General features: G+C 35.4%; 1 protein-coding gene across 2 annotated transcripts in view; it reads left to right on the top strand.

The window, feature by feature from the left end:
- Positions 1 to 26,606, top strand: part of KLHL1 (kelch like family member 1) — a 363,304-nt gene that overhangs the window by 313,380 nt on the left and 23,318 nt on the right. For both annotated transcript variants that reach the window (XM_055336047.1, XM_055336046.1), the window contains 2 exons: positions 8,324 to 8,486; positions 26,235 to 26,447. In XM_055336047.1, the coding sequence (XP_055192022.1) occupies positions 8,324 to 8,486; positions 26,235 to 26,447 (376 nt within the window). The remainder of the gene's footprint in view (positions 1 to 8,323; positions 8,487 to 26,234; positions 26,448 to 26,606) is intronic.

Genomic DNA, 26,606 nt, shown 5'->3' with positions numbered 1-26,606 from the left:
ATTGAGTGGAAAGAGCTTCTGACTACAACCCAGTTCTAAAAACAGTATGGCAAGCCCCAGAAGGGAGTTCTACAGGCAAATTTTCAATACAGAAAGCCCTGTGTGTTGTAAGAATGGGCCTGCATTAGCACCTTCACCATGCACAATCACTGAGAATGGTTGGTAACAAGTGTGGCCTTGGTGATTGCAGAAAGCAATAGTCAATTAGAGGTGGGCACATTTTTATGGTTGGCATAACAATTGATTAAAGTTGTCATTTGTAGCCAGCTTTTTTACTTCTGTGTCATGCTCAAATGATTCCCTTCTCTTACAATGTCTTACTTACATCTGTGAGAAAATTAGAGCCAACCTTTAAACCACAGTTCACTTGCCTCATCTTCTGTGATACCCTCTCTAATCACCCAATTATAACCCACAGCTTCTGTAACACTTATCTGTCTTACCTCGATTATAATTTTTGCCTTAAAAGTCAACAATGCATAGCAACAAGGAAAGCTAACATTTAGAAGAATAGCCCTTCAAAATCTATTGTGATTGCTTATTTTTCTTTAGATGATTCCTACTTTAAACAATGAGTAAATATTATATGAAATCATCCCAAGGATTTTCATAAGAGGAAACATATATTTATTTGGCAAAATATTTAAAGAGCGCATTTTTTTTTTTTGCGGGAGGTTTTCAATCAGTATTTTAAATTGCTTACAAGGGAGTAAACATAAATGGAACCCTCAGAAACAGAGACTATATAGAATAGTGAAGTGTATTTAAATCTTTAACTAGTTTCTTCACAAGTCTCTCCCATATCCCTACCCTGATATCATAGACTGAAATTTGATGAGATGACTTAGGGTCTTGATAGACTGCTACCATAATCTTCATCATCTTGGATACTTACATAATGCTACATATGTGCCATATACTTTTCTAAGTGCTTTGCATATATTATTATATTCAGTTCTTGATACAACCCTGTGGCGTAGGTACCATCACTAGCTCCATTGTACAAATCAAAAAACTGAGGCATGAGGCTAAGTAACATTTCCAAATCACATGGCCAGGATGTATTTTTTAAAAAAAGACAAAAAACAGACATATGTTGGTAGAATGGTTGGAGAAGGGGTATTAGAAAAGGGATCCAATAAATATATTTTCTTTTAAAAATATTTCCTGAGTCTTTCATTTTTTCTTCTATTAACTCCTACCACATACGATTGGCATAAACTCACCCATGCTCATTCCTCTACACCACATTAAACATGGAATTTTTGAAAAACAAATGCAGTTGTATCATATCTCTGCTTTAAAAATTTTAGTAGTTTCACCTTGCTTTTAGGATTAAAAAAAAAGAAGAAGAATTCTTGTGGGCACATAAGGTCCCACACTGCATAGTATTTTAACTCTTCGGGCTGACTGTATATCATACTGCCCAACCCTTAACTGTCCAGTTTTCTTGCTACACTGGCCTTCTTGCAGCTCCTCAGACAGACTCTGCTTCTTTCTACCACCAAGGCCTTTCTTTATATGATGTTCCTTCTGCCTAAAATTCCTTAACCCCCAAATGAATCGTAATATTTCCCCAGGTTTTAGCTCAGTCATCACTTTTGTACTTTGGAGAAGAAATGCCTTTTATCCTATGGACAGATATTAAGGTAGCACCTATTTGTGGGCTTTATTAATTTACACCTCTCCCCTCCTCAACCCACTGGGCAGTCTGTGAGGAAATGGACTGGTAGAAGTTATAATTAGTGGAAAAATGGATGGATGATGAATGAATCCAAGAAATGGAAACTGTATGGTAGCAAAATTGGATATTGGCTGACTACTAAACTTCAGTGACAACCTTGATTCCATATTATCTGCCCCTACACAAAAAAACATGCATGAAAGATCTTAGCAACTTGTAAGGTAGGTAGATTACTAGTTGGAGACCTAATGGTTCTAGTACAAATGCCATTTTCTATTGTGGCAGTCATTCTCAATCATGATTGAGAACTCAGTTAAGGATTCAGTTAAAAGTTCTCACCCCAGGGAACTTTGAAACATCTCTGTGGTTAGGCATCATCTCAGTAGTCCAGTCAGAGAAGAATTTCTATTTCAGACATTAGTATTTTTTCAAATGTTCCCAAGTGATTTCAATGGGCAGCCAAGATTGACAATCACAGCCTCAGTTAAGGAGAGAATGGGACACAATACAAGTACGTAGTGTGTTTTCTCTGCAGATCAAGCAAAAATAAAAATATATCTAAGCCTACATGATTTTGTAGGATTGCATGAAAATATCCCTATGCAACACAATCCATTTAATTCTGCTTATGATCAACATTTAAAAATTATATATGTGTTAATCTATTAGTATTTTATATCATAATTACATAGAAAGCATTTGCGTATATATTATATGCATATACAATATTGGATAAATTCTCACAGAAACTATATATATATACACACATATATCACACATATACATGTATATGTACATGGATATATATTTAATATCACTGAGAATATTTTAGAATATATATAAATATATATGTTTTACTTATCTATTTCTCCATTCCCAATTATGTGTTTTTTTTTTTTTTTTTTTGCTTAACTCTTTGCACAAAGCAAAAATATCCCTAAATGAACTATTATTTAGGGGCCTATTGCTTCTGAACTAAAACTATTTGATAAAGCTGTAATTAAATCACCATAATCATTAGTTATAAGTATTTACTAGGTGTTACTATATACTTCATGGTGATTTTTAAAAAGTTTATAAAAGAAGATAAAAAGTAAATGCATGTCTAGAAGACAATATACAGGGATGCCTGGGTGGCTCAGCAGTTGAGCGTCTCTGACTTTGACTCAAGGAGTGATCCTGGAGGCCCTGGGACCAAGTCCCACATAGGGCTCCCTGCTAGGAGCCTGCTTCTCCCTCTGCCTATGTCTCTGCCTCTCTCTGTGTGTGTTTCTCATAAATAAATAAATAAATCTTAAAAAAATAGAAGACAATATACATATTAAAGCTCCTCATAATTTAAAAATATTGAGACATCTATAAGATAATAATTAGTAATATTATAATAATTTATTTGTTATACTTAAGTCAACAGAAATTTAAATGTATTATTATTCACTTAAAAATATTCTCAAAATAAATAAATAAATAAATATTCCTACATAGACAAAAGGAAATATCATTTTTTACAAGCTAATACTTTTGAAATTCTGCAATTAATGGAAAAAATACAAACAAAAAAGCAATACTAAAAACTGTCTTTGTTATCACAGTTTTTAATTAAAATATGTTCTCTTTAATTTGGAGAAGTTTAGAGCTTCGAATAAAGTTAGCAATATTTTATTTCTTTAAGGTTTTATCTGTTTATTTATTTAAGAGCAAGAGAGGGATCCCTGGGTGGCTCAGCGGTTTAGTGCCTCTCTTCAGCCCAGGGCATAATCCTGGAGTCCCAGGATCGAGTCCCATATTGGGCTCCCTGCATGGAGCCTGCTTTTCCCTCTGCCTGTGTCTCTACCTCCCTCTCTGTGTGTGTCTCTCATGAATGAATAAATAAAATCTTAAAAAAGAGAGAGAGAAAGAGCACAAGCAGAGGAAGAAGAAGAAGCAGACTCCCCTGCAATGCAGGGAGCCTGACCTGGGGCTCAATCCCAGGACCCTGAGATAATGAGCTGATCCAAAGGCAGATACTTAACCGAGTGCCCCAAATTTAGCAATATTTTAAATGGATGATATTTAAATGGATTATATTAACAAGTGTAGAGAAAGGTTTCTTTTTTAGGAGAACAAAATAAATGTCTGGTTGTATTTACATGGATTATAGTAAAATAAATATTTTAAGGTAAATTATGTGAGTAAAATTAAATTTTACTTTTTTAAAGATTCATTTATTTGTTTTGAGAAAGAGAGAGAGAGAGATAAAGTGAGCATGAATGGGGTGTGAGGCAGAAGGAGAGGGACAAGCAGACTCCGCACTAAGCACAGAGCCCAGTGTGGGGCTGGATCCCAAGCCCCTAGGATTTAGACCTGAGCTGAAGTCAGGAGTCTGATGCTTAACCCATTGATCCAACCAAGTGTCCCTCTAAAGGAAAATTTTACTAAATATTTTACAGCAGAGGTCTTAAGGAGAATAATATGTGCAGGCCCTATAGTTTAAAATAGGTAAGTAATTATGTGTTTTCAAAAAGTACAATTTGGTAACATAAAACATTAAAAAGACATTTTGAGATTCTTTATCAGAAATAATCATTCAATTGAGACATATGAAAATATGAGACATGAGACATGAGACATGAGAAAATAAGACACATGAAAATATTTCAATTGAAGTATTTTTTAGTGCAGGTTTAATATTGTTACTGAACAAAGCACAGAAGAATATTTTTACACTGTGAACCTTGCTTTACTGCATCTGTAAGATAATTTTGGTAAACATAAGAAAGAATTTGAATGTATCATTCCAATTTTGAAATTATTCTGGTCCACTTATCACAGCTGCAAAATATGCAAATCACTCTGTAAGGCATCCAGTGTTCATAAATCGGTGGCATTTTATATATGTTACACTCTAGGACTGAACTGAAACATGTTCATAAAGTCAATCTCAAACAGTTAAAAAAAATCACAGATTGATGATTTTTATAGGATATATATTTGATTAAGTAGTTATCGGATTGTATTATAACTTGTAGTATGATACTCCAGAACCTATTTTGAAAGAGAACCTGTGTCTTTCCAAAACCCAATAGAAATTTGTACTCAGTCAGAAATATGCAAGTGAAAAAAAAAAAAGAAATATGCAAGTGGATGATTACCTCATCCCCATAAAAACACTCTCCACTCTTATTTTCAGATACCAAAAGCTTCCGGTTTTCCTTCCACCCATCTGGCCATTTCTTCTCTCTTTCGTTCTCTTTTCTTATAATTGATATTAAAGTCACTCAGGGCTAGATTCTGGTCTCTGTTACCTTCTCTCTTAATACTATTTTGTTAAGTGACCTTATCTGATTCTATGCCTTTAAATGCCATATCATTCCTGATATGTCCAAAATTTAGACATGTACCTCCAACATTGACTTGAACTTTTGACATGTATTTTAAACAGCCTTTTAAAATGCCCCACTTAGATGTCCAATAGCCCCTCAAACATGATATCTTCAAAATGTAGTTCTCAATTTTTTCATTCAATTCATCTGTCCATGAATCGTCCTTTTTATTAATATACTCCGATCCAATCCATTAGCATGTTCTAACAACAAACCTCCAGAATTAGAATAAATCTCAAATATTTCTACTCTTCAGTATTTATTCTTTAACCTACTAGTGGAAGCTACCATCTTCTCCTTTTTGGATAACTGCAATTTAACCACCTCTCTACTGCCACCCTAAAATTACTCCAATCCATTTGCTACAACACCACCAAAATAAGTATTGTGGTGATCATATCCCTCATTAATAAACACTTCAGTGATTTCCCTTTGCTCTTAGAAACAAAATCCAAATTCATTAGATTCATGCTAATATCTGGCCCTTTCTGATGGATAGATCCTTAAAAACTTCACCAATGTTTAATTTTGTCTTATTATAATTAATCATCATTGAGACATGTGAATGATTGTACATGCTTCTGTAAAAAGCCCAAAAGATATACCCATATCCTTTGGAAATTTCCCCCAAATATTTAACATTTATTCATCCCTTCTGATTCCTACCTCTTACTTTGAGCTGTCTAAAGAAAGATCAGGGATCCCTGGGTGGCGCAGCGGTTTGGCGCCTGCCTTTGGCCCAGGGCGCGATCCTGGAAACCCAGGATCGAATCCCACGTCGGGCTCCCGGTGCATGGAGCCTGCTTCTCCCTCTGCCTATGTCTCTGCGCCTCTCTCTCTCTCTCTCTCTCTGTGACTATCATAAATAAATAAAAAATTAAAAAAAAAAATAAAGAAAGATCAACATCCAAAGTTTATGCCCTTTGATTTTTGGCAATCACTGAGTCAGAACCATGTCCTCCATATAAGTATCTATTTACTGATGTGTGTAAAATAGCATTCTTAAGTGGAATATATGTATGAGAGCTTTTGAAATCCTAATCAGTTACTTTAACCTTTGTTGAATTATAATTGTATGATATGTGTGAAGGACTTGCTCACTGTGAATAATGTACTTATTCCATTTTAGTTAATATTCATTGATCAATGTATATGAACTCAATGAGGGCAGGAACTTTGTTTGCCTTGTTCAACTCCGTGTTCTTGGCACTGCATCTTTGGTACTAAGAACAATTCTTGACACATAATAGACATTCAAATGAATGAGTGAATGAATGAATGAATGAATGAACAATAAGTCGTTTTATTTTCAGGTTTGTGTTAAAAGACAGTCCTCCAAAGGTCTCTCACATTTCTGTACAACTTTCCAGGAAGGCATTGACTGCCTAAAAGGATGTTAATATAATGGAAAGGCTAAAATAGACAGAGTTCTTCTTTCCAAAGTGAAAAGCAGGCATGCTTAAATGCATGAAGATAATATCTCCTTCTGTAGTAAATAGTTTCTACCCCACTGCTATTGTGTGATAGGTTTATTGATCATTATAAATTTATTTCCTTTCTCATAATACAATCCACTGCATGTTCAAGTTCCAACTGATCCTTGTCAAGGCAAAAAATGCATTAGACAAATTTAACAAGCAAGGGAGACTTTATTCAAGGCTATTGCAACAGGGGAGATAGGCCAGAATTGAGGCTGAACTCAACCTCACCAAAAGAAAGGGAGGAGGGTTTTTAAGAGCTCAGGTAGGAGAAAAAAAAAAAAAAGAGCTCATATAGGTGCAGGGGATCATAGGCAACCTGTTTGCTGATTGGTCTTGCCCAAAGGTAAGGTAAATTTTCTATCTTCATGACGAGAGGTAGTTTTAGAACTTGAAGCAAGGTGCCAACTGATGTTAGGCTCTCAATATTTTCTTGAAGTTTACATTTCAAAGAAATAGTTCCTTGAGAAAAAGGTCCTGGGTTTTAACACAAGTGGGAGGCATTTAAAAAGATTTCCATATAGGGATCCCTGGGTGGCGCAGTGGTTTGGCGCCTGCCTTTGGCCCGGGGCGCGATCCTGGAGACCCGGGATCGAATTCCACGTCGGGCTCCCGGTGCATGGAGCCTGCTTCTCCCTCTGCCTGTGTCTCTGCCTCTCTCTCTCTCTCTCTGTGTGTGACTATCATAAATAATAAAAAAAAAGGAATAAAAAGATTTCCATATAGAAAGGACAGAGAAATAATGTACAATTACACGTTTTCTAAAATAAGTGCTCTAAGGAAAATGAGGTCAGGGCCCTGGAAACAAGAAGAATCTTGTCTAAATTTTGGTCAAGCTAAGAGAAATGGTAAGGTCATCTTGGTCATCCTCCTTGGGTCATCCTGTTGGAACTGGGGCTTGAAGAAGAAGAAGAAAAGTGATATTCTGACTATTGCTGTTATTATATAGAGTAATGAATTATCTTTTTCCTCCAACCCAGAAATCTCATGTCTTCTACCGATATACATAAATTGATGGCAGTCTAATTCATCAGCTGGCAAGTAGGGTAAAATCAGACTCTTCAAAGCCCTTGACAATCAGACTTTGAACTTTGAAGGAAATTTTATCAGAATTTCTCTATATATAATGAAATCATTTCAGCCAATATTAACATGATATTTAAATATTTAGCAATTGTTAACATTTAAGAAAATTCATGTATAAAGAAGTGAATATAGTGGAAAAGCTATATACATATACATATATATATTATATATGTATATAATCCCCTTCCATTGATGACTCATTAATATGTCTTAATTGCTAATGTTTAGTGATTTCAGGTTATAATAAAAAACGCATCATTTTCTAACCTTTAGATCACTTTATCATGAAGTTACCTAGAAGCCAAAACACAGAAAATCCTACCCTAAATTTCAAATTGATAATATTGCATTGCTTTAAGGTAATATAGCTTAAAGTAATAAACTACTTCAAACTGCAGTATAGAAATGTTCTTCAAAAGTAGAGGCATACTATACAGCATTTCTGATGTTTTAGAATTTGCTTCTTCATAGAGATATAAATAAGAAAATTTATTTTCTTTTATAAAGTATCTAGATCTCATTTATTTTTAGTTCTATTTTTTTCACTTTAATAAAAATGATACAATTAATAGTAAATAGTTTCTACCCCACTGCTATTGTGTGATAGCTAGAGCCTACTCTGAATTACATCACAGTTTTTACTATTAATCTGATTTTTAAGAATCTCAGTGTGAAATAAATCCCATTTAGTTTTCATTTATCCTATGTTTTAGGTGTAACAGTACTCGAAGGTCCTATATATGCTGTGGGAGGCCATGATGGCTGGAGCTATCTGAACACCGTGGAGAGGTGGGACCCCCAGAGTCAGCAATGGACATTTGTAGCCAGTATGTCCATTGCCCGAAGCACAGTGGGTGTAGCAGCGTTGAATGGCAAGTGAGTAGATTTTTATTCTTTTATCTGAAAAAAAAATTTTTTTTGAAAAAAAATTTTTGAGTAAGTATTCTTTTAAAATAACTTTTAGTAAGCTGACTCAATAAATATCTCTTTAAATATTTTAAGATTGCTATTTTTTTTAAATTTGTCTTCTTGGATAATTGACAAAGATTGCATATTGTTCTGGTTGTCTCTCCACATAAAACAGAAACTAAAACTTCACATTAATTGCCAGTTAAAGCAGCATCAAATATGTTCCATGAGAATTATTTCCACTAAAGATCTGCATATTTACCTACTTTCTGGTAAAATTATCTGAAGAGCTTTCAAAATGTTATTCAAAATGTTACTAAAAGTTTGGTGCTTAGTCTATATTTTTTGCATGACTATACCTAGTGTGTTCACTTTCCACCATTTCCATTTCTGTAGCCCTAAATCAGGAATTCTCAGTCTCAATGCTGCTGAAATTTGGGGCCAGATAATTCTTTATTGGAAGTGAGGCTCTGTCCTGTGCATGGCTGGGTGTTCAGCAGAATTCTGGGCTTCTAGGCATTAGATGCCAGCTCTACCTCTATCTCAGTGTGACAACCGTAAAGTCTCCAGACATTGCCTAATATCCTGTGAGGATGACAAAACATGCTCCCTCTTACTCCCATGAGAACCTCCTGCCCTAAACAAAGTTAATAACACATTGGTCCTGGACAACTGCAAAAGTTTAATTAGTTAACCAAAAAGTCAACAAGAGAACACTATATCATAAATGTATCAACTAAAGGAACAGGGTGCCTGAATGGCTAAGTGGTTGAGCATCTGCCTTTGGCTCAGGTTGTGATCCCAGGAGTCCTGGAAGCGAGTCTCATATTGGATGTCCTGCAGGGAGCCTGATTCTCTCTCTGCCTATGTCTCTGCCTCTCTCTCTCTGTCTCATGGAAAAATAACAAAATCTTTAAAAATAATAATAAAGGAAACAACTACCTCCCCTAGTGTTGAATAACAAAAAGAAGAGATTATAATAATCAAGATACTCAAGTTTGGAGGTGGAACCTACGCAGTTGAAGCCCAGACATCTGCCATTGGACCACTGGTTAGCTAGTGCTGGTATCTGGGATGGGAAAGAGGGACCACTTAGCCTGGGACCTGAGCCCTGGGGAGAAGGTGCCAGTCAGCTGGTGCTGATGGTTCTGAGGGATCTCAATAAGGTTGATTTTTGTGTTAACAACTGCCACCTACAAAAAGAAAGAATGAGGTGATACTTATAGGAACACAAAACAAAAAGCAACAAGATGATCTCCCCAACCCCTAGTCTTTCAGTTTCCCTCTTCTATTCATTATTGCCAAAAATAGAACCAGGTGGCAAATCATAAAAATGGTTTGCAGAATTGCATGTCCAACATCATAAAGTACAGTATAGAAGAGAGAAGTACAGTATAGAAGAGACAATGTGAGAATAACTTAATAATGTGCACATTCATCCTAAAATTCAAAATGTTCACCAGGGTAAAAAAAAAAATTAACAATCTCAAACAGGTCTTTCTTTTACTATTTTATCTATTCAGAATTAATTTAAAAAATGTTCCTTTTTCCATTATTCGAGTACTTAACTTTTGGGAAAAATATTTTATTAGTATTCATGTTAGTGATTCTATGTGCATTTGAGCTCTGACTCCATAGCTATTAATTTCTTTTCTCCTCAGTAATTTATTTCTTTTCCACTTAACCTGAGACTTTTTTTTCTATGTCACAGATTCAGTTATTGTCATTTTGTTTGTGGGCTTTATTATTTTCAATGCAGATGAATTTTTTGTATTTTAATTTTCCTTACCTGATCTCGTTTGATAATTTTCTTTCTTATCTACTTCATATCTATCTTATTTCAACTGAATGTGCTGTCTCAAAATCCTACTCTTAAATATTTTGTTCGAAGTTTAATGTCCATATCCACTAATATTTCAAAATCTATTTGATGAGAAAGGAAAAGTGGAGCAAAATCATCGAAAGCCAAAGCAAATTGCTACCTGTCAATTTAGTTTCATTTATTTTGGTTTGTTTGGTAAGCTATACTTCTATAGCATAGATCTATGTATCAAGCTTTCTACTAGAACTGCCTTCAATACCAAATAACCTCTATAGACATTCTTGCTAGATTGTTTTTGGTAAAGCCGTTAAGAAAAATCCACAGTCCTACCATCACTGATGCTTTGGAAAACCATTGTGTAGGAAGGATAGGATTTAAAATTACATGGATCTCTTTAATCCCACAGTGGTAGACTGCTATGTAAAAAAAGTGATGAGACGTGTTCTTCCAATAGCTTCTTAATTATACTGAGATTTGTCAGAAAAGGAAATTGAAACGTATCACTGACTCTCCACCTTATCTCATTTAAAATCATTTGAAAGGAATATCTTAGAATTGTTTCTATGTGAATTAGGTACATCCCATTCCCCACTCTGTTACACCTTTTAATAGCAATCATAGAAAATGTTTTTTTAATTTGGTTAATATTTTCATTTTACTCATTTACTCTCAGTATACTCATTTTACTCAACTTATTCATAACATTCTCATTCAAATATTTACTCATTAATAATATGTATTATTAACATCATTTTGTACCTATGCTTTTCTTTTAAAAGGACAATTTTTCCTTAAGCATTACAATATTTTTATTTAAAAAGCAGTTAATTTGGAAATTAATAGCAAAACTTCACATTATTCAACATTAAGTATATTTTTTTAAAACTTTCTTGCAGGTGTATCTATTCACAAATAGTAAAACTTAGCATAATAAAATGATTATTTCTCTTGAATGTTAATGTTCATAATTCCTGTACAAGAAAGCATGCGCCTTTGTGCCTTTATGCTTTTCCCAATATTTATTTATAAGTAATAGTCCATTTGTTTATTAGTAACTTTTCCTTACCACTTTCATTGATGCTAATGGATTCATTCCTTACTTTCTTTAGAAAATGTATATCTCATTAATAGAGTAAATTTGTTCAAAGGGATGACAAATATCATTACCCCTTCATTATATTATTCATTGATGCATTATTCTGTTATGTATTCTGTAACACACACACTATCAAAGTTTTAATGCATTACTTTCCTTATTCTAAATTTCTAATAATTGCCTTACATTATAGCTTTGTGATCTTTCTCTAAAACTTTATTTTGAAATATAATAATATGTGTGTGTTTTGTTTTAAGTCTTTTCCAAACTCAATCAGAAGTAGGCAGGATAAAATCTAACAAATGAAAGATTTAATGGACAGTTTTACAGCACATTTTCACATGTTGTTATAAGTAAATTATATGTCCAATTTCTTCTAATGCCACCTTCAAATTGGCTTTTAAATTGGCTATACATGGGATTCATCATTCGGATTGTTTTTCTTGTTCTTGTATTTTTTGGTCAGCTAGGTTATGTAATATAAGAAATCCTGTTTCACAATAATACCATTCTTCATAACAAATATCAGAGCGTCATAGTATTTAATCTTAGTTTTTAATTCCTGAAATTGTCACATTTTAACTGAGTACATTTTTCCCAAATTTAATCCTATTCTATGAAAATGTTTTAAATTATTTAAGTTTCAAACAATCTTTTTCCTTTAAATGAAAATAGTATAGCTCTCATTTGGGTATCTTTGTTTTCTACCTGGTGTGATTTAATGACCTCAAAATTCTGTGGTGTAATGACTGTCTATTAATGTCTAGCTGCTTTTCCTGTTTTACTCAGAGAGAAACATAATTACTAGAAAGTGATCTTTCACCTTCAGACTTACAGCAGGAAATTGTTTCAACATCACCCTCTGACAGTTGTTTATCTTTTTCTCATCTCTACTGAAGTGGTTTTTTCTCTTGTTTTGCTTTCATGTCTCACTAATGTGTCATGCTAACCTGACTTTTGCTTCTCTGAAGATTATTTTGAAAAATTTTCCCAATTAAGACAAATAAAAGCCAGTGGACATCCCTCTTAAGTTTAGTTCTTTATAATACTGTTTGTGGAAAAATAAGAAATTGGTTCCTGGTTTAACATTAATGAATGTATTCTGATAAATTCAAGGGCAAAAATTATAGTAATTTCATGAAACATTTTGGTTCAGTCTTCCAAAAAGACAGACTAAGCCAAATGGTAGTTATGTCATCTTATGCCAGGACAGCCAACAGACTTACTTGATAAGTGAAGGAAACCCAACAAAACAGTGAGTGGTGTGATTGGCCATATACAATCTCAGACTCCCCAATGATCTGTACCAGTGATTCATTTTGTTTTTTTCTTTGTTCTCTGCTTGATTCTTTTGAACTTCGTAGATTAAAAAAAAAAATCTTTCTGGTTTGTTTCTCTTTATTTCCTGAGTTAACTCAAAAAGCAGATACTGATACTGTATGAGCATATCTATAAATAAGCTTAAATTTTAATATATGTATGTGACAGATCCTTTGAGAACTTGGGAAACAGACAAAAACAATTGGGTTTGCTTCATGATTCACCATGGCTAAACTGAGTATGCTTATTCAGTCAAAACCTCATGTTAATAATACTCATGGAGCAGTTGTAATGTCTGTGCAGCCAGAAACTCATACAGCTTAAAGAATCGTAATGAGGGATCTCTGGGTGGCGCAGCGGTTTGGCACCTGCCTTTGGCCCAGGGCGCGATCCTGGAGACCCAGGATCGAATCCCACATCGGGCTCCCGGTGCATGGAGCCTGCTTCTCCCTCTGCCTGTGTCTCTGCCTCTCTCTCTCTCTCTCTCTCTCTCTCTCTGTATGACTATCATAAAAAAAAAAAAAGAATCGTAATGAGAGTCAGTGTCTGTTATTTTCTCCAGGACGTCCCAGTATCTAGCACAGTAACCTAAGCCTCAGGGGCTGTCATTTGCAAGGTACTTTCCAATAAAGACCCTATTTCTATTTTTGTATTCAAACTTTGATATTCTTTTTCTTAAAGATGGGAACCGAAATTGCATATGTTTTTATATGATAAGCAATTTGTATTAAAATTTTATTATCTTAGAGTCACACATAAGAAAATAAAACTGCGGAGTCTCACTTGGGACTAATATTGGGACTAATAATACTCTCTGGAAGTTTGTAATTTCTCTCCTAGAAAAAAATTACATATATATATATATATATATATATATATATATATATATATATATTTAAGTGGGACTTAACTGATTTAACAGATTTCCAGAAAGTGGGGGAGCACTGTAATGAAAAGGAATAATTTAGGTCAACTCCCTGAGTGTGAAATGCAAACAGAAGGAGGAAAAGTTAAGTTTGTCACAGGAGAGACAGTGGCCCAAAGGACTGGATAGAAAGACCCCAAGTCATACTGCAATTTAGCTAAGGTAAATATGTTATAAAAAGTTCAGAAAGGACAGTGGCGTGGTTGCATTTATAAAGATTACTCTGGCTGAAGAATAATTGATAACTTTTTGAGAAAACTATACAATTATTGGTGTCTCATCACACTAGTAGACCGGATACAGTGTATCCCAGAAGTTCAAAGGGGTTATTTGACAAACCATGCCTCAGAACTAGAATGTAGAGCAACTGCAGACAAATCATTTGGGCTTCGTATTGAGCATGGCTGCTGCCAGATTCCTCTCAGTCTGGAATACAGTATCTTTCATGATTGAGATCCTACCTTCCTGCTCCAGTCTCCGCTCTTACCAACTTCTTCAACAGCCACCCTATGCTCCAGCCAAACTGAATCGCTCAGATTACTGGAACATGCAGACATGGTCCACATACTTTTGTCCTTTCACAGATTCATCTTTCTACTTCGATTTCTTTTCCATTGTCTTTTCTCAATAACTCCTGGCTGTGCATTGCTCACCAAGCACTTAGTTTCTCTCCTCAGATTTTTACCTGATCTTTGGATACTTCTGAAATCTCTCCAAAGTGACACAACTTCAGCCTAACACAACTCTGGTTCTCTATGTGCATTAAATTCCATGTGGCAAGATCAATACTAGGAGGATTCAGTTTATTGCACTTGAGAATAATAATGTCAGGAAGTATTAAAAATGCATTAAGATCTTCTTTTACCTAAGTAAAATGTAAATCATACAATTTATATTATTTTCCATCATCCAAAGCCTAGTTTATTCTGTACCATTCCATATACCTTTTTTTTTAACTTCACCCATTTAAAATTAATCTTTCCTTCTTTTGTGTCTCCAAGACACATGATTAATACTTTTCTCTGCCATTTGTCAAAATCTTATTTCAGGGGAACTTAGGTGCTTTTTCTTTGACAAATTCTATAGATGAATCACCCTCTCTCAAGAATTGGAAACCAGTACTTAATTCATTAAAAAAAATTATAAACAGATACTGGCCATGGTGATATATCAAAGGAAACAGATCAAATCTGCCCTCAGAGAACTTACATTATATTTTAGAGAAATAGGAGACAGTAAGGGAAGAAAATGAAGAATTGTAATAGGTCTAGTGTGGGAGCTGGCAAGGAAACATGGAGGGATGAAGGTAGTAGAGACCATTTCTGCCAGGAGTTAGGTCAGTGAATTCTACTAAGTTTTGGAATGTGGTTAATTGACCCAAATTACTGTGCATAATTACAAGTAGAGTTTTCTTCAGAAAATAAAATGGGCATGTTCTAATAAATAAAGATTGCTGTTTGCTATCAGACTTCCACACAAAACCTGCCTGACAGCCATGTTACAATGTCAGCAACTCTCAAACTACATTTGCCACATGAAGCAACATTCATAATAAGCAGGAACAAGAGCAATCATATAGCCTGTTGTAAGCTTACTGAAATTCTGCTCACTGTACTGTCAGATACCCTAAAAAGAACCTCTCAAGAAAAAGTTCAGTGAAGGGCAGATGCTGGAGTATTCTGACAGCAGTACTGACAAGACTTCTCTTGGGATTAGATTAAAGAGTTCTCTATCAATTGAGAAACAAAGAATCAGAGAGAGTTCTGGATCCAGGGAGTTGCTTCAAAGGTTTTATATAGCAGGGGTTGTCGAATTCTTCTATTTTTATTATGCAAGGGAAGGGATGTCTGAACATATTTTCTGAGTAACAATACAGTAAGTGAAAATTATATTTAATATCACAGACTTACTCAGCAAAACCTTCAAATATGGAGACAATGGTATTGGAAGCACTTTCTGCAACAAACTAAAAGTGTAACTTCTCTGAGCTGCAGACTACTATCAGCAGCTGCAGTGTTTTACCCAGGCTTTTTGCTTTTGCCTTTAAATTTTCCTAACCTCCTTCAGAAGGGTAGATTTGAGGCTTGCCCACCTCTCTCCTTGTTTGGCTGCCTCTGGAATAAACCTTTGCTTTTCTGCATATGCCAAGTCTTGGTGACTGTCATGGCTGCACATGGGGCAGAAGAACTTGGGTTCAGTTACAAGCTTGGTGAGCTGGGCCGGAGCTCTTTGCCATGGTTTGTAGGTCCCCAGCTGCCAACAGGAGTCTGGTGATGAGTCTCAGCAGCAGCCTAGACTCTGTCCTAGGAACCATCCCAGCGAGTGGGGGTAGGGGGGATCCCTACTATACCAAGGAAATGGTTTTGGTTTCAGTTTGAACAGACATCTCTTGATGAGTATTTCCTGTGCAACTGCAGGTGAATTTACTCTTTCCTTCCTCCTGTTTAGTTTCACTTAGATTCTTCCAACCATTTGGCTGCCTCTGAATATGGGGTTTTGGATCTCTTGACCTCCTTTTCTTGCTTAAGAAAGGCTGTCTAGGAAGCCATTTGGTTCAGCAGGTGACTTTTAGGGAGGAACCATAGCTCACAGAGATATTCTGAGCTTCATTTGGTTTGTTTATTGCTGCAGCATATGGTAAAAAAAACAGCCTTATTCTCCATGGAGAAGGGAGAATGACAGTTTGATCCCTGCATGCAGCCCTTCCGGCTGTCTTCTCCAAGACTTAACAGTCTGGTGGTTTTGGGGGGTTCGTTTTTGGTTTTTGTTTTGTTTTGTTTTGTTTTCAACACTGCTTGGCTACAATATTTATTAGACTCCAGAGAAAATGGCCAATTAACCACTCATTAATTGTGTACCAAATAAATTAGATTTGTGTGGTAAGGGACGCCTGGGTGGCTCAGCAGTTGAGTGTCTGCCTTCAGCCCAGGACATGATCCTGGAGTTCCTGGGATCAAGTCCTACATCAGGCTCCCTGCATGGAGCCAGCTTCTCTCTCTGTCTGTGTCTCTATCTGTGTGTGTGTGTGTGTGTGTGTGTGTGTGTCTCATGAATAAATAAATAAAATCTTAAAAAAAATATGTGGTAAAAGGGAGCTATTTGGAAAATGGACTTTAACATGCTGCTTGCATCTTGTTTGTATACTCGTATATGTCTCCACGTATATTGAGAATGTGACCTATTTTCTCTACTTCTGGATGGCATTGCTAAAATTAATTTGTAAAGGAATTCTATTTATTCAATTTAAAGGTAAGTACTTACACCTATGATCTGGGAAAATAGTATTAAAGCTAAATCAATTTAAGGTTGTTTTAATTAAAATGGACATATTTTTAGAATTATCAGTATTACATGTGAAATTTTTATTCTGCTTCTGCTTACTGAAAGTTAAGTAAGCTCATGTTATCTCCATTGCAAAATTTGTCAGAAAAGAAAAACAAAACAAAACAATTTGGACTTTGTCTAATTACTCATGAAGTTTTATGGGTAATCTAAAAAAAATAAACAGATGTAAGTAATTTTAATAAATGTAAATAAGACTACTGGAAATAAGAGACAATCATGTATGCAAGGGAAACGAGACTGGTTATTTAAAGAGGGAAAACTTATGACAAAATCTGAGTGTAAAAAGGGTAGCTCTAGAAGGTTTTTGAGAAGGAAACTTTTGGAAAGTAATTTTGTATGTGGTCCTGGCTCACTAAGATTATGGAGATTAGTATGTAAAGTAGTTTATTAGAGAAAAGAAGGAAGTGTAAGAGAGCGAGGTTGGGCAGAAGTTGAGCAAGGATACAGTATCACCAGAAGCCTTAACTAATTCTCTGAGGAGTTCCAAAACTTGGATTACCCTTCAGAACTATCCTAAATTCAGGCAAAAGGGCTGGACTTTGATAATAGTCATAAGATGTGACCACCAGGCAGCTGTCTTCAGTCAGGGTGATCCCTGATGGCCACTGAGAGCTGAGGACTGTTGGCAGCATTCCTACAGCTCAGAATCCTTCATTCCTGATAGAGATTCTGGTCAGCACATCCCAGCATCTAGCACAAGAACTCAGATTCATGCAATGCCCTGGATGACCTTGTCTCAATCAGTATATATCAACATGGGAGATGACAGGAAGGAATAAAGGAGGAAATGCATACATTTTTAAAAAATCCATCCTGTTGGAATAAAGGAGTTTTAATATCAGAAGTGCACTAGTATAAAATTGGAATTTTATTTTTCTGTTAAGACGATTATTAAATCTTAATTATTGCTCTAAAATGTAAACAAAGGTTTTTCTTTAATCTGCCTTGAAAAAAATAATTTCTATATTTTTGTCTTTATGAAGTCTTTCATTACTTCAAGTTGAATCTTCTCAATATTAAAAGAGCTAAGTTTGTTTTTTTTTTAATTTTTTTTTAATTTTTATTTATTTATGATAGTCACAGAGAGAGAAAGAGAGAGAGGTAGAGACACAGGCAGAGGGAGAAGCAGGCTCCATGCACCGGGAGCCCCATGTGGGATTCCATCCCGGGGCCTCCAGGATCGCGCCCTGGGCCAAAGGCAGGAGCCAAACCGCTGCGCCACCCAGGGATCCCAAGAGCTAAGTTTGTTAACATCTAGTAACCCTCTGCATTTATCTTTAGAATCTCTTATTGCCACCGTGGCTAAATAGATAATCATTAAGTTTTGTGATGATCTGTAATCTTATTTAAGCTTGTGCTTAAAACCTCCTGATATTTCACAAACTTCCCAAAATTCAACTTCTAATGAAGTGCTTTGGATTATTTAGGCTTATTTCTTTGGAAAGTCAAATTACATGGGAAGCATTGTCAGATAAGTGATGATAATTCTTCTTAAGTTTTATTATATGGTTGAATGTTATAACTGTTCCAGAAATTATACAAAATCCCTAAGGTTTTGATACATTCTGGGATAACTGTCATCACTTGCAATTTTAATTATTAAAATGTTGCATGTCACAGAATTCCCTTGGCAATTCCACTGTAATGACAAATAAGGGTCTCTGTTACCTTTAAGATCACAAAACAAAACTAAATTTTTAGAATTAATGGGAAAACTTGATTCAAAGAGACTCTTGTTTAGAACATGGCTGGTTTTCTAATGTTTGCTTTTCCAGAACAAGGGTATCTATTACTTACAGAAATTTGGAAAGTATTTCTTTTTCTTTTTTAAGATTTTATTTATTCATTCATGAGAGACACAGAGAGAGAGAGGCAGAGACACACAGGTAGAGGAAGAAGCAGGCTCCCTGCAAGCAGCCCCTTGTGGGACTTGATCCCAGATCCCAGGATCACACCCTGACCCGAAGGCAGATGCTCAACTGCTGAGCCACCCAGGTGTCCCGGGAAATATTTCTTTATAAACAAATATGAAACATTTGTCTTTTTCTCCCATGATCCTTCCAGAATTCAAACATTCTTAGTGTGTATTCTTATATTTTCATGACAATGTATTTATTTGCATAAATTCAATAAGAATCTGGGCTTCTTGTGACAGGACACAATTGGAAACCCTAGTTATTTTAGCAAGGCTTTGACTGGACAGTCATTTTTGAAGGAGATATTCATAGACTCAGATATGACCATATAGTTTTAAGGAACTAAGGTTACCTTTATGTAGCCAATGGAGCCCCTTGAAAAAATTCTCCTGGTATTTTGTTTACAAGATTCCTAGCTGCCTTATCAGAGGAATAAAGATAATCACTTCCTGGTAGATACAGAAACCTCAGGCTATTTGGGGGACTTGTAGAAGACCTAAATCTATAGGTATTGCTGAAAAAGCCTGATAGCAATTATTTGGCTTGGCTTCTTAGCCTTGAGAGACTGAAATTCCTTATGAAAATTTCCAGTAAAGCAGACAATAAATAAATAAATAAATAAATAAATAAATAAATAAATAAATAATAAGAAAAAGAAGAAAGAAAGAAAGAAAGAAAGAAAGAAAGAAAGAAAGAAAGAAAAGAAAGAAAAGAAAAAAGGAAAAATAAAGAAAACTATATGGTCAATCACTATTCTTATTGTGCTTATGTAAATAATGTAGGCAAGTGTGTTAAAATTTGACTTATTTTACAAATAAATTAGTTTTAATTTGGCTAACTTTGGAAATGAGGGTGATTGTAGAATGAAATTAGGTTTCAGTAACATGACTTTGTGGATATTCTAGCTCAGATAGCTGTCTTTGAGTGTAAAAAACTGGACTGGATCCTGAATTCTTCTGGTCTTTTAAATAGCTGACAAAAATCTCCAAACTAATGTTTCTGATTTTTTACCATCCTCTTGACTTGGAATGGCCAAGAACTAAAACTGCTCTTTTTTTCTCCTGAAGCCCTGGAAACTGATACTAAACAACTTAAGATAAACTTCAGAGAAAAATTGCCACACGGTCCATGTTTAGACAAACTTCATGCCTATTGCTCTGCAGGACACTCAGGAAGTTCATCAAAGACATACAAATCACTGAATAAGTTTATTCTAGCCATCCCAATTTTATGGATCTTCCATTGGAAAGTCTAGACACTGAGATATTTATGGATGAACAGTTTTATGGATCAAAGACAATGAAGAGCTGAACTCAGCAGTGACCCATCAGCTATTGTCCACTGATGAAGGCACACAAATTATACTGTTTGATAGCCCAAGGGAATAGTTAGGCAGATTAAGTTGCCAAGTTGGCAGTCCATCCAAAAATTCCAAAACCAATCTCTGTAATGATTTTAGTACCAGACACAGATGTAACTAAGTAACAACCCCGATATTCCTCAGGGGACCTCAGGAGAGCTAAGGAATGGGGTTTGGACACCATGCTGGCATTCAAAACAACTGTAAATATACTTAATCCTTATCCTAGAACATCTAATGGAAGAAATAATTAACCAAATTTACCAAAGCATCTATTATGTGTGAAATGCTACTCTTCAATGGATCCAGAAGTATACTGCGGGTCCTTGTCTTCAGAGAATTGTTCAAAAATGTGACACTGTGCTAAAAACAATCCTAAGACTGAGCTCTTACCAGCTTTAAAAGTGTAAACAGCTTAGAGGCACTGAACCTGGAGAAGGCTGGCAAGTAGGCTTTACCATGATGCCAGAAATAACAGGTGATTTTTAATATTTGCTAATGTTTGTAGACTCCTATACAAGCTGGTTTGAAGCCTTTCCATGACCTTCTAAAGTTACCAAAACAGTTTTAAGCAAAATCATTCCTAGGTTTGGATTGCCACTAACAATTTAGAGCAACAGTAGAGCAGCATTTGTGGCAAAAGTCACACAAGCAATGTCCAGTGCCTTGGGCATTCAATGAAAATTAGACATTTTCTCGAGACCTTACCCAGCTGTGGGGAGGGGGAGAACTTTGGCAAAGATATGTCAAGAAACCAGCTGAACTTGGGAAAAGGTTTCTTGGGTAAGAGTAGCTCCTAGAAGTAGGTTTGGATTAAGGCCCTATGAAATGTTACGTGGAAGACTCTTTCTACACTTTCATGACTTAGGAGTCTGTGGTGGTGCTTACATTAGGGAATTAGATATTATCAGGTACATTCAATACAGCAAGCTGATGTACCCCACAGATATGCCCTTAAGCCTCCGGAATCCTAGAGACCTGGAAGATTCAAGACCTAGAAGAGCAAGCACCCAGAGTGCCAGCTCTGAGCTTGTTGAACAAGACCTTATGAGGCACTGGTGACTACCCATTCCTTAGTGAAACTACAAGGAATTAAGCCATGGACTCATCACACTCAAATGACAAGAATCTATAGGTTGCCTACACCTAATCAGCAAGTAGAACATTGAAAAGAAACCCTGCTTGGACTAGCACGACTCTGATGGACCTGAAAATTTAGGAGAACTAGTCTGAAGAAATCAAGTACAACAAGCTACTTGGTTACAACAAATGTCCCCTAAGGCCCTAGATAAAATATAGTGATAATCAAAGTACAAAAGCTTTGTATTCATGCAGAATGCTGGGCTTCAGCCTGGAACTAAACATGCCATTCCTCCAGCCACAATCTTCCCTCCATTTCAGCAGAAATAAATAAATGAGCCATCATCCCAATTCCCTCAAGAATGAGGAATGATTAAAAGACAGTGGGGACTGAAGCCAGGAACCAAAAAGTTAATGGGATTACTCTCAGCTGCAATTTTTAACCATGTTTTTTTCATTTGCCTTTGAATTTCCCTTATTCTACTCCTTCAGAAGGGTGGACTTGAGGCTTGCTGTCCTGTCTCCTCATTTGACTACCTCTAGAATAAACCCTTCCCTTGCTGCATACTTCATGTTTCAGTGGTGGCCTTTGCTACACATCTGGCAGTTGAACTTAAGTTCAGTTATAGCCATACTAAAGCCATACTAAAGCACTATTGATAAAGTATGGAAAGTATTAAATAAATTTACCTAAATAATACAGATAATAAATAATGTTAATTTTGTGGAAAAGGACAAAGTAGGATCAGAAAAGACTTTCTAGTAGAGATTGAGAGATGAATGAGAATTACCTAGTGTCCTAGTGTACGTAGGAAAAAGGTATCTAAGGTAGGATGCACAATGGCACACAGGGATAGAAAAGATCCAGCACTATGTCAGAAACTTCTTTTTTTATGATTTTATTTATTTATTGGTGAGAGACAGAGAGAGAGGCAGAGATATAGGCAGAGAGAGAAGCAGGATCCCTGTGAGGAGCCTGACATGGGACTCAATCCCAGGACCCCAGGATCATGACCTGAACCAAAAGCAGACGTTCAACCCCTGAGCCACCCAGGTGTCCCTGTGTCAGAAACTTCTGTTTCCAAATACTCCTTTTTCTATGAAATATAAATACCCAATATTTAGCATATGGCCACCTAAAATAAAAACAACATATTCTAGCACCTTATCAATTAGTTGTTACCATGGACTACATTTGCTCTATGGTATATCAGAAGTGAGATGTGCAACTTTTCAAAAAATGGATTATTCAGTTTTATTTATTTGAGTATAACTGATACACAATGTTACATTAGTTTCCCAGCATACAAGGTAATTACTTAACTTCTCTGTATGTTATCTTATGCTCACCACAAGTGTAGCCACCATTTGTCACCTTACAACGCTATTACAATATCATTGACTATATTCCATATGCTGTGCCTTTTATTCTCATGACTTATGCTATAACCAAAAGCCTGTGTCTCCCACTCCCCTTCACCAATTTTGCCCCCACCCCTTTCCCTCCGGCAACCCTGTTTGTTCTCTATATTTATAGAGAACTGTTTTTTTTTTTTTATTAACATGTGGAATCTAAAAAAAAATCCAGAAGATAAATTCTTACATGGTGCACTCCTTCCACTTTTCCTTTGTCCTGCTGTTTGAACTGTGGTTGTGATAGCTAGGGGTCCCTTAGGCCTTCAGGACCAGAGATTTTGCAGAGAAGTCTACAATGGAGTTTTAGTGTTACTGTACATTTCATGAGTAAGAAATGCTGGCAACCTTTTTACACTGTTCTGTAAGGATATTTGTAAATCAAAGAGCTAGGAAGAAAGAAACAGTGTCTTTCTTTAGGGCAGAGAGCGAGTTTGTTTCTTGACCAGAATAAGAAAGATCATGTCTCCATTCAGAGCAAAACTTGGGCAGGTCTGTGGGTAGGCTTCTTTAAAGAATTAGCATTTCCTCAGCTTAACATTCCTCAGATGTGAGAAAGGCCAAGCCCCTGCATGAGCAATATTTACTTGAGCCTCTGTTACCCTACTGGGCCTTGGGGTGGAGGGTGGACAACAAGAACCAATGTGAACTTGAAGTTCAGCAATTATTCTCTGACCTAGAAGTCTTGTGTCTTCCTCCAGCATCTATAAATTATAGGCTAATTTCTTAGATTTCAAATAGTAAAAACATTTTCAGTTCCTCACAGTTCTGACAAAGGGTCCTATTCTACAGATGACATGCTTTAAAGTGGAAAATAGCCTGGGTCTCAGGCTAGCCCTTTTCAACACATTTGAACCCACATCCTAGCTAATACAGGATTTTTTTTCTTGAAACTGCTATATTTTATTTACTAGAATATGGAATATGAAATATATGGCACTCACTTAGATGGGCACCTGACAACTAAGTCTCAAAACACTGAGACCTGGTCACTAAGCTTTAGGTAAAATTCATCTGTGCACTGAATAAACACACAAGTTAGGGAAAGTCTTAGTTGAAGACTCAGATTCTTGCCTTTCTCACCAAAATTCAGAAGAGTTCACTTAAATCTGGGATCGTTCCAATCACATGTTATTCATAGCAAACCAAACTATGAACCTGATGATTCCTAAGAACGTTATTTCTCTGTCCTTTCCTCATTGCCTCAAAATGAAATCCCAGCTCTGCAGCATGGCATTCATCAAGCCTCGTGTTCGTCTACCAGCCGCATCTCTCCTTTCCCCTCCTCCATAAACTCCCCTCATCAGTATGACATACCTGCCACTCTTTATTTGTCACCTGCTGTGACCTTTCATGCACCTTGTCTTTATGCATAATGTTTTCCCTGTATGTAATGCTTTCCCCCTATTTCTTCACCTTACAAATTTCCACTCATCTTTCAACTCTAAGTTAAAATGTCACGTTTCCTTTCTTGCTGCAAAACCGTCAGCTGCCACTTCCTATCTTGTCAAAGCATTTACTTCTAGCATCAGATTCTTCTCTGCTCCTCAGATTCTCAACATCTAATTTGTCATTGTAGTGAAGGAAAGCAGGGAATCAACCTAAATTATGATTAAATAGCTTATGAAGGGAGATCTGAGAAGATAATCATCCATGAAGTTATGTGCATACATTCTAGCATTGATTCTAACTGCTTGAGAGTATATTGTTTCTATCCCTTGGTTATTTTTATAACTTTAATGATAATTATAGCAATTGTTATTATTATTTATTTTTCCATTTTAATTCTTAGTCACTCAGCAAGTTTATGTTTCAAAATAAGTAGATTAGAGATAATGTTAGCTGATAGCATATATTTGTAAAGTACATAATTTTCAAAAGCTTTCAAGTATTAAAATATATCTATTAAACACTAGATTCATAAAGCAGTCCAAAGACACTATTATGTTTTACACAAGTTACAATTTCCTAATTTCTTTTTCAAACCTCATTTTTTGGGAAAAATTCAGTGCATTTACTCTTGTCAAGTAATTTTGCCTTAATATTAATCAATATATTAAAATTATGGTAATTTCATTGTTCATCTGTAGACTTTATAATACTAAAAGGGACATGTATTAAATGAAAGAAACCACTGATATTATGCCTAGGCTTTCATAAGTAATTTATAAAATAATAGCTACCATAGATCAAACATTTATTTTACAAAAGGGGCTGTCAAATATTATGTCATCTTTATCAAGGCATTACATAATTTTTTTATATAATCCTTGTGTCACTGGATTTTATTAAGGGAGGATTCACACAGAAGAAAGAGACTTAATGAATAGTGGTTTGTAATATACATAATTATATTGAAGAAGTAATTGATATTGTAACTTGTAAACTTTGTAGGAATATTTAGTTTCCAAATAAAAGGCTAGACTAATAATCTCAGTATTTGACTTATACGCAATATAATTATCATTAGTTTCTATATACATTTAGCTATATACTTATATCTTAGTATTTTAAATAATGTCAGAAAAAGAAAATATGTGATATATTACACAAAAATACTCTATTAACAATGCTGGATTCAGATAAATCAATCCTGTACTTTATCAGTGTAATATGTATAAATAAAAGAGCAGCTTGCAGTCAACAATTCCTTTATGATAGTAGAAAGAAAGAGGATACTTTTCTCATATATAAATTATATACCAGGGACTGTGTAAGATGCCTTATGTAAAGATACCTACTCAATAAGTAAAATTTCTGCAAAAAATATTTAAATTTTAATAATATACCTCATTATTATAACACACTTTGAGTTAAATCTTTATAAAAAAATAAAGCTCAGATTTCATGAAGTGTTTAGGATGATAAAAACTTCACAGTGAATACTTAATTTCTGGGTGCTTCTATAAAGTTAAACTACCCACTCCTTGTCCTTTAAAATGTTGGTATTGGTTAATTTCAAAACACAGAAGACTGAGATCTGCCAGAGAATTGAGTAGCCAAGCAAAGAAGCATTACAATCGTAAAGGGCACACTTGGGCAATCAGAAACTTTTGTCATGCCAAGCATTAAGGGGAACACAAGCAGCTTTTAAAAAAATGTCTCTAGGATTTGAAATCAGTTTAAAGATTATATTTTAGAATTACTAAAGGATATTAGAGTATGGATTTGCACATCTAAGACCTGTATGATTTTATATACTAAATAATAATGTCTTCCTATGCACTTATGTCAACTTAATACTATACTTTTCAGTTTCTATTTACCAATATATTAATCGCAATGTCCACTGGTAAAGAAAAAATTACACAGCTACTAATCTTATTAGAGCACATCTGAGACTCATATGGTGATAGACTATTTTTTAAAGGCCTTCTTTTCTACACTTCGTCATTCAGACTTTAGTATTAAATCCTGTCTTTCTAATTGTTTTTTTAGGTTATATTCTGTTGGAGGTCGTGATGGAAGTTCCTGTTTGAGTTCAATGGAATATTATGACCCTCATACAAATAAGTGGAACATGTGTGCTCCAATGTGTAAAAGGAGAGGGGGTGTTGGAGTGGCTACATGCGATGGTTTTCTCTATGCAGTAGGAGGTCATGATGCTCCTGCTTCCAATCACTGTTCCCGGTTACTAGATTATGTAGAAAGGTAAGATCCAAGGTCACAGCCATAGTGAGAGAAATAATGTAAATTATACTGATGCCTAATTCAAATGATTAGAAAGACTGCATAATTTAGGAATGGTAAATTCTGCTTTTTAAATCTCTCTTTCTGTTTGTCTCTTTCTGATCCCTCCTTCCCATATGC

Source organism: Nyctereutes procyonoides, unplaced genomic scaffold, assembly GCF_905146905.1.
Source record: "Nyctereutes procyonoides isolate TBG_1078 unplaced genomic scaffold, NYPRO_anot_genome, whole genome shotgun sequence".
NCBI lineage: Eukaryota > Metazoa > Chordata > Mammalia > Carnivora > Canidae > Nyctereutes > Nyctereutes procyonoides.
This window is presented reverse-complemented; position numbering and strand designations above follow the sequence as displayed.